This window comes from Camelina sativa, chromosome 5 (assembly GCF_030686135.1).
Source record: "Camelina sativa cultivar CO46 ecotype springtype chromosome 5, ASM3068613v1".
Taxonomy (NCBI): Eukaryota; Viridiplantae; Streptophyta; class Magnoliopsida; order Brassicales; family Brassicaceae; genus Camelina; species Camelina sativa.
The window spans coordinates 34,724,674-34,734,778 of record NC_141884.1 but is presented as its reverse complement, the minus strand read 5'-3'; the positions used below and the strand labels follow the sequence as shown (position 1 = coordinate 34,734,778).

The 10,105-nt window shown below is 37.8% G+C and overlaps 1 protein-coding gene across 1 annotated transcript; it reads left to right on the top strand.

Annotated features, from left to right (window-relative positions):
- Window positions 1–8,619: 8,619 nt before the first annotated feature.
- Window positions 8,620–10,066, top strand: LOC109132928 (protein FAR1-RELATED SEQUENCE 6-like). The gene is made up of 3 exons (XM_019245395.2): window positions 8,620–8,670; window positions 9,024–9,896; window positions 10,013–10,066. Exons 1-3 carry the CDS (start codon window positions 8,620–8,622, stop codon window positions 10,064–10,066), a joined length of 978 nt encoding a protein of 325 aa, XP_019100940.2.
- The last annotated feature ends 39 nt before the right edge of the window (window positions 10,067–10,105 follow it).

Genomic DNA, 10,105 nt, shown 5'->3' with positions numbered 1-10,105 from the left:
GGTCCTCTTTAGGATATTTTGTTTGGCCTTTGTGGCGGTCCTCTTTAGGACATTTTGTTTGGCCTTGGTGGCGGTCCTCTTTAGGACATTTTGTTTGGCCTTGGTGGCGGCCCTTGTGGCATATATATGATCCTTGTGTGGTCATGAGGTATTCCAGTGAGGGGATATGTGATTGGTAGGACATTGAGATGTTTTACGCGAGCCACGGGAAGGAAACTTGGATAGGGATAGGACTCAGACGTGTTCAGAATCGTTTGCTCGCGACTCTTGGGGGACCTTGGTTCTCCTAGTACTGCTATATTCAGAGAATTTGTGACTTGGGAGTATGGTTGGTATATCGACTTCGGATGACGATCCGGAGGCGCGCTGTAGGGTGACAACCCGAGAGACGAGTTTGGATTTTCTCTTATACATACATATATTATGGCATGCGGGTCTAGGCCCGATGAGAATCCAACATTTGGCATGCAGACTTAGGTCTGATGAGGAGCCAATAAAAACTCAAGGTTTAGGCCTATGAGTAGAGGAAAGTCCAAAAGTCGAGAGCAAATGACGCCTGGAGCGTGAGTCTATCGTCTAGAGGTGACCTTCTGTAGATCGGTCGGAGGAGTGCGGGCCATGGAGACGGTTGCACGGGAGTCCTTGACTGATGGTCGTATGAGATTCGAGGACGAATCTAGATTGGTGGGGGAGAATTGTAACACCCAGAAACCAATTTTTGGTAAATTGGTGGGGGTGTCGATTGACACCACAGGAGGTGTCGATCGACACTGTTTGTTTCGGGTTCGACCGGTTCGATTTAATTATCGATTTATGGCCGGTTTGGTTTAAGGAAACCATTGAACCGAGGTTTAAAAGAGGGAAAATGACTAGGGTTGTGTTTTTGTTGATTTACGCCGCTTAAGAGAAAGAGAAAAGGAGAAAACAGTTCCTAAAGGTTTTTGAGAGAGATTGGTGAGATTCCTTGCTGTTCTTGGGAGATCTAAGGCTGGGAAAGTGCTAGAAGCTTGCTAGGAGTGAGGGAATTCGTTCTTATTGGTCAGAATCTTTCTGCAGAGAGGTGAGTGCATGACCATGGCTAACCGAAGCCTTTGATTCCCTTGTTCTTGCTTGTTTGTTGCTTGTTTGTGTGTTTTTCTTGCTGGGATTGGTTGATACAGGTTCCTACGGATGTATAAGGCTTGGGTTTCGAGTATTGGACGATTTGGAGGAGATTTGGGGGCAAGATTCGACTCTGGACTTCGCGCGGAACGCAGTTGCAGAGGGAGTGTCAATCGACACCACTTGGTGTCGGTCGACACCAGCAAATTGGGCATCGATCGACATTGTGGGGTAGTGTCGGTCGACACCAAGGCCAGTGTCGGTCGACACTTGGCTGGTGTCGGTCGACACCCCCCTTCCAGCGAGACAATGTTTGGTTTCCTGGTTGTTTGTTTTGTTTGTTGTTTGTTTGGAACATTGGAATCACTGTTGCTTGTGTGTATAGCCCAGTAGATGGGAGGATTGCCTCACTGAGTGTTTATCAAATACTCATGCATCTCAATTTGTGTTTGTGGTGCAGGGAAAGGCAAAGTGTGATCGTGGAATCAAGGCAATGAAGAGGAAGATGTTCTAGGGACTCGATTGGATGTTGTCTGGCATTGCTAGGTTGCTAGAGTTGAGTCATTAGAAACATTGCTAGGTTGCTGGTTTCATGTTTCTTGTTGTTTGGAATTTGGATATTGCTTATGCTATGATATGAATTGTTATTGTTTATTATTGGATTATTATTGGATATTGGTTTTATTATTCCGCTGTTGATTGTGAATGTGGTTAGGTTGGTAGTGGGTATGGGACCACTAGTTGTAGTTTATTTATATATATATGATTTATTATTTATTAAAAAAAAAAGGTCGGTCGTTTCAAAAACAAAGAAAAACATCAAGGCTAGAAACAAGTCTTAAGAAATCAAAATGCTCAGCAAATAAAGAAACAATGCGGATTAAGAAAACTAAAATATGGATTAAGAAAGGAAAATACTCATTCTTTTCATCAAAATAAAGAAAGTTACCAATTAAGAATAATCATACACACTCATCAAAATAAAGAAACTAAAGAGTTACCTTAAGAAAGATATCATTATTTTCATGAATGTCGAGAGTACGATGAGTTGAACGTTCAGAAGAATTCCCTGAATTTTCTGGACCATCGTCGTCCACTTCACACAGTCTCTCCTCTAATGTTTTCTCATAAGTCTCAGCTACTTGTTTAGCTTTTTGATCAACAACCGATCCGTCAGCTCGAGTATGTGTCTTCATGAACACTTCGCCAAATGATACCGGACGGCCCAATTCTTCTTCCTACAAAGAAATTGTGAAATGTTAAAATCATGGAAACAAGGTGTTTAGGGTGTTATAATCATGGAAGCAAGGTGTTTAAGTTGTTAAAATCATGGAAGCAATGTTAAATTACCATTTCTTGATGAATTTGCACATATGATTTCTGACCGGCAAGGTGTGTGTGGACTCCAAGACCACCACGATCGGAGTTTCTGCACTGCAAGGCATTTGAGCTCCTCTCCATTACATCAGGTTCGTTCCAATGATCACACATCTCAGCCCACAGTTCTACACTGGTAATCCAAACAGCTTGTTTACCACTGCTTTTAGCTTGACTAACAATGCCTTTCATTCGTTTCTTGGCTATCCTTAAGAACCCCTCTCTAACAAGCTCAGTAACCCCAGTATCCCATTTGAACTTCCACTACATATTACAATTGAGTTAAGTTAGTGATGAAACTAAGTCAGTTATGAGAGATAATAAAACTTTGAAAGCTATAAGACATTACCGCAAATGTCCTGAAATATCTCTCTTGAATGGGTCTAGGAGTAACCTTCCAGCTGTAGTAAGGACCATCGAATTTCCTTCTAAATATTCCAGCAATCACCTGAGAAATTTTTCCTTTGTGTCTGTTAAACATGTCACAAAACAAACACAATCAGTCTTAACCACAATCAGTCTTGACCAATACAAATTAACACAATTAGTCTTAACCAAACAATCAAACACAACCTCTAACTTAAGCAACAAAACAATCAATCTCAACCTACCACTAAGAGCAAAGAGAACAATCTCAATCTCAATCTCAAAACAAAACAAACAATCTCAATCTCAATCTCAACTTAATCAACAAAACAAACAATCTCAATCTCAAAACAAACAATCAATCTCAACCTACCAAACAATCAAACACAACCTCTAACTTAATCAAACAAAGCAGTCTTTCACTAAACTTAATCAAACAAAAACAAAGTCTCAACCTAACACTAAGAGCAAAGAGAAATTACCATAGAGTCTCAACGCCGGGGATGGGATCAACAGACAGAACTGGGAGATGTTGTCGGCCTGGAAGAGCTAGCATAACATCTAACAAATCTTGGTAGTCTTGTTTGGCTGGATTAGGATTAGAGTTTTCTTCTTCGGCAGGATTGGGATTAGGGTTTTCTTCTTCGTAATCCTCTTCCATGTTTAGGTCTGGTTGTTCTTGTATGAGTTGAGGAACAGGAGGTAGTGGTTGAGGAGCAAGAAGCGGTGGTTGAGAACCAACCGTGGTGGTTGAGATGCAACCCGCGGTGGTGGAGAAGCAACCCGCGGTGGTTGAGAAGCAGGAGGCGATTGTTGTGTCCTCGGCGGAAACTGGGACGGCATAGTTCTATTTGAATTAGTCACAGAATGAGAGCCTGATGGATTCGAGGAGTGAGACGAAGTTCCAACACCACTTCGACCTCCGCGTGAAGTCGCACCATTGGAGGCACCATTTACGGCCCAATTAACTGCGGCAGAACTGGGTTCCCTTGTACTCGCACCATTGTAAACCCTAACACCTCCAGCGGATCTGCCTCCGCGACCCCTAACACCTCCAGCGGATCTGCCTCCATGACCCCTACCAGCCATTAGAGAGAGTTGAGAAAGAGGAGAGATTTGAGAGGAGAAGAGGAGAGATTTGATCGATTTGAGAGGACAAGAGAAGAAAGAAGAGAGATTTGAGAGGTTTTCGACACTTAGTCAAAAAATAGAAAAAGATAAAGAAACCCTAAATGGATTCTTTGCCTAGTAATTAAGAAAGAGGGGTCGCAAAGTAGTCGCAAAAGAGACACATACTAAAAAAAAGGGAGAATATTACGCGCCTAAACCTTGACAAAAAATAATAAAAATTAGACAACTATCAAATAGAGTAACACAATGGTCACAGAAGGGTAGCAAAATCGTTGCAAGTTAATAGCACGATAGTCGCAAAAAAACAAGAGTCGCAAAGTTAGTAACAAGTTAGTCGCAAATTGTTACCCTATTGTGACAATCTGACTTTAGTCATAATACAAATTTTTGGAATCTATCATTTTTGAACAGTTCTATTGATATCAATCAACAATATGGACTCATGATTGTCTTATAGAGTATATGAAATAGTTTATGACCTTTAAATATTGTTTTCATATCTTTGTTTTGCAATTTTCATAAAATTACAAACCTTCTTATGAAATAACATATAACTCTTTACAATGATTTAGATATTATGAAATTTTTGTGTCTAAATACTGAAATGGAAAGCTTTGATAAAGTTTATATGACTGATATTGATCAATTCAAATTGGAAATGTGTATAGAAACATGTTAACATTTATCTAATGTGAAATTTCAAATTCAAAAAATCGAGATTTGCTAAGGAGTCGCAAAACAGTATCTAATTCAGGTGTTAGATGCTAAATAGTAGCAAAAGAGTATCTAGCACAGGTGTTAGACGCTAAACAGTCGCAACTGTAGTTGCACAGTAGTCGCAAAGTTAATAGCAAGATAGTCGCGAAAAAACAAGAGTCGCAAAGTTAGTAACAAGTTAGTCGCAAATTGTTACCCTATTGTGACTGTCTGACTTTAGTCACAATACAAATTTTTCGAATCTATCATTTTTGACCAGTTCTATTGATATCAATCAACAATATGGACTCATGATTGTCTTATAGAGTATATGAAATAGTTTATGACCTTTAAATATTGTTTTCATATCTTTGTTTTGCAATTTTCATAAAATTATAAACCTTCTTATGAAATAACATTTAACTCTTTAAGATGATTTAGATATTATGAAATTTTTGTGTCTAAATACTAAAATGGAAAGCTTGGACAAAGTTTATATGACTGATATTGATCAATTCAAATTGGAAATGTGTATAGAAACATGTTAACATTTCTCTAATGTGAAATTTCAAATTTAAAAAATCGAGAGTTGCTAAGGAGTCGCAAAACAACAGTATCTAATTCAGGTGTTAGACGCTAAACAGTCGCAAAAGAGTATCTAGCACAGGTGTTAGACGCTAAACAGCCGCAACTGTAGTTGCACAGTAGTCGCAAATTTAATAGCAAGATAGTCGCAAAAAAACAAGAGTCGCAAAGTTAGTAACAAGTTAGTCTCAAATTATTACCCTATTGTGACTCTCCGACTTTAGTCACAATACAAATTTTTGGAATCTATCATTTTTGACCAGTTCTATTTATATCAATCAACAATATGGACTCATGATTGTCTTATAGAGTATATGAAATAGTTTATGACCTTTAAATATTGTTTTCATATCTTTGTTTTGCAATTTTCATAAAATTACAAACCTTCTTATGAAATAACATGTAACTCTTTAAAATGATTTAGATATTATGAAATTTTTGTGTATAAATACTGAAATGGAAAGCTTTGACAAAGTTTATATGACTGATATTGATAAATTCAAATTGGAAATATGTATAGAAACATGTTAACATTTCTCTAATGTGAAATTTCAAATTCAAAAAATTGAGAGTTGCTAAGAAGTCGCAAAACAGTATCTAATTCAGGTGTTAGATGCTAAACAGTCGTAAAAGAAGTTGCAAATAAGTCGCACATGGGTAGCACCTTCGTCGCAAAAAATAGGAGTTAGCAAGTTATCGATAAATAAACTTGTGACCGGAGTATACGTTGCAAAATCGTTGCTAATTTGTAACTCTTTGATTTTTATAAATTACTGTCACCGAACATTCTTAAAATGTGATTGTTTTGCGACTATATTGTTTCCGTCGTAAATGTGCGACTGTTTTGCTTCTTCTGTAACTTTGGTCGGGAAACAATCATAAATGAATCGCTAAGTGGTCGCTATTTTTTGCGACTGAATAAAGAGTCACAAGTGGTAGCCGCTAAACGCCTATTTTCTTGTAGTGATCTAACCGGTCTCATATTTTTAGGCGTGAGTACAATAGGTCCGAATACATTTCGTTTATTAAGCGAGTCAAGTTCGACTTGTATTTCATATTTCCATTTTGTCCAGTCATGTCTCTTTTGACATTCATATACATACTTTAGCTCTAGATCCTTACTTTCCTCATCTATTTCCCATGAAACAAGGTACGAGAAAGTGTCAACAACATCATCGATTTTATTTCGATTCCATATATTTCTATTATGGATATAGTTGATAGAAATCTCATGATTTTCTTCAGGCTCATGATGCTCAATACTTTCATTAGACTCATGATTCGTTTCTTCCAAAATGCTTCTCTGCTATTTTGGGTATATCATGCTTTTCAACTTCTTTACTTTTTCTAGGATTATTATCCTTAGAACCAACTAGGCTACCACCCTTCAAACATGTTATAAACTCTCGTGTATCATCTGCTTATCCATGTTCTTGTGGTATTTCAATTCTAGCAGGAACATTTGCAACTGGTATATATGATTTACTTATTGTTTTGGTATTAACAAATGCATCAAGAAGTTGATTTGCAATACTCTGCATACGTATGATTCGTCGAACTTATATTTCATACTGCTTTGTAGGAGGATTAAGGTGTAACAAAGATGGTACACACCATTTGATATATTTTCCTACTTGTTTATTTTCTCCCCTAGAACCGAGAAAACTTTTTCTTCAAAATGACAATCGGCAAAACGTGTCGTAAAGACATCATCAGTCTGTGGTTCTAGGTATCTTATAATTGATGGAGAATCACAACCAGTATATATACCCAACCTTCTTTGTGATCTCATCTTTGTATGTTGTGGAGGTGCTATACGCAGATATATCGCACAACCAAAAATCCTTAGATGGGATATATTTGGTTCTCGACTAAATGCGAACTGTAAAGGGGAATACTTATGATATGCACTTGGTCTTATCCGAATTAGTGCTTCTGCATCCAAGATGGCATGTCCCCATATAGAGGTTGGGAGTTTTGATCTCATGATCAATGGTCTTGCAATCAATTGTTGTGACACCCCGATTTTAGGGACATGTAAAGAGGTTTAAAAGAATTGATTTGCCCACCTATGTCACCAAAAGAACACTTATCTTTTCGGTCAAGTGTCATGAGAGAACTCTAGAGTTAAACGTGCTTGAGTTGGAATAGTCTCAGGATGGGTGACCTTCCGGGAAGTGATTGTCGGAATTGTGCTAGTGAAGAAAAAACACAGGGAAAGATCATGTGGTGATTTGTAGGGACAGTAAACAAGTCTTTAAAGCCTCATCGACGTAGCAAACAACCCGTCAAATATGGATGGGCTCACGGGCCTAGTGAGAGGACATGAGGCCCATTAAGGAAGGTGGACCCATGGACTGGGATTGGACATAGGCTCCACTAAGAGGTGGCGGTCGGGGCGTTACAAGTGGTATTAGAGCCTAACTAGACAAGTGTGGAGCCGAGTGGGCTCACACTGTCGGGGGTGACGGTCTTAGTGCACAACGAGACATTGTGATTTGTTAGTGGGGAAAATTGTGACACCTCGATTCCAAGGACATGCAGAAAAGTTTAAAAGAATTGATTTGGCCACCTATGTCACCAAAAGTGCACTTGTCTTTTCGGTCAAGGGTCTTTACCTTGGCCCTTTGGAAGGCGACATATTTTCCAATTTTATGGTCTCTGACAATTCTTGCGACTCTAAATAGAGTTCCACATATGTCATCCATGCTATGTATTTTGCTCTAGTAATTTTGAGAGCCGAAAACTTAAGATTCTCAATGTTTGCCATTAGTTATCTAAACACAAAAGTGAATAAATATTATTAGAATGCACCATTTATATTATTAATGCAAGCGATTAGAAAGAACACAAATAGATAGACAAGTAGACCAATGTTAATGGTAAACTCTTTGTGAGTAAATTCTCCAACGAAGAGACTGTAAATACAAGTAATAATTGCAATTAAACATACAATTAAAAACAAGCTAATCATTTTCCAAGATGCAAACTTAAACAACTTTCCTTAGAACATTTTATGAGAAGTGATGCGAATTTAGATGAATGGAAGAGTGAAAATATGAGTGTATATATAGAATGAAAAATTACTGTTCATAGCAGTTTGAAAAGTGTAATAGATTTGAAATTTTTTCTTTGTGACCGTTGGTAAATAGTAGCAAACATAAAATAAATCATAAATTTAAAAATCAATCAGTTAAAATTTAGCAATTTCAGATACATGTTAATATAAAGGTGGCTGAGCCTCCTTATATACTAACCATAATATAAAGGTGGCTGAGCCTCCTTATATAACCATAATGTAAATATAACTTAACGGCAATATTATGGTGACAGAGTCATCCACATTATAACAGTAAATCAATTATGGTGACGGAGTTATATACATTATCTACAGCTGAGCCGTCCATTGTTATGGTGCATTAAGCAACCATTAAAATAATTACTTATCAGGGTGCAATACCTCCCACTATAGTAATAAATAAATAATGGTATTTTAAAAAACCATTGAATATTTAACGAGGCAACATACCGTCTGGTTGAATAACATATAGAGTATAATGACATATTATATATATATATATATATATATATATATATATATATATATAATTATAACCCACTGTAGAGTGATCGTGTTGATAATGTGTTATAAAAAGTGTTTGATTTTGGGGTGAATATAAATATAAATAATGGAGAGAAATTTATAATTCGATCTAGTTGATAGTGTTTAGTGCTGATGTCTTTTACTGACCATTTTCATATAATAGCTTGGCTACTGGAAGGCACATCGTACACTTATAAAGGTGCGGGAGTATGTTAGGGGTACACCTGAAAGTGGATACGCTGAATTACCGGCATATTTATACAGGCTGAGGTCCTCTAATCCGGGGATCCTTACTAGACTGGTCGTTGATGCAGAAGACAGATTCAAGTATGTTTTCATTGCGATTGCTGGATGCATTAAGGGTTTCAGGTATATGCGGAAAGTTGTAGTTGTAGATGGAACCTTTTTGAAAGGTGAATTCAAAGGGACTCTTCTGATAGCGACAACACAAGATGGGAATTTTAATATTTTCCCTCTGGCGTATGCGGTTGTTGATACAGAGAACGACGTGTCGTGGGAATGGTTCTTTACTCAATTAAGTAGTGTAATTCCTGATGATGAAGAGCTTGCACTGATATCTGACCGGCATAAATCTATTGGTAAAGCTATCGCTAAAGTGTACCCCCTGGCAAGTCGAGGAATCTGCACTTATCATCTTCACAAGAATATTATCCTGAGATTTAGTGGGAGCGAAACATTCCGGCTGGTAAAAAAAGTAGCTGCAGCGTACCGTGTAGTTGATTTCGAAGAAATCTTCCAGCAAATTCAAGAAGCGAATCCGCAACTGCATGCTTACTTGGTTCGTGCAGATGTAACCAAGTGGAGCAGGGCGCACTTTCCTGGTGATAGGTACAACTTCACCACGAGCAACATTGCAGAATCGCTAAACAAAGTACTGAATCCTGCTAGAGCCTATCCCATTGTAGAGTTACTAGAAGCTGTTCGGAATATGTTGACACGTTGGTTTGCTACAAGGAGAAAACAAGCTGCCGCAATGCCAACTTTACTCACCAAAGGAGTGGAGAACCTGTTACAGGTGTGACATTCATTAACATATCCATCGATATATATGTTAACGAAAGGCCTGAAAAATGTTAGTGGATATGTTTTGTTGTTTTGGTTATATGAACTTACGCTTTGATTTACTCATAGGCACGTATTGAACAGTCAAGGCGTCTAAAGGTTCAAGAAATTGATGAAGATTGATTTGAAGTAAGTGGTGGTAACTCAACGCATGTTGTCAAT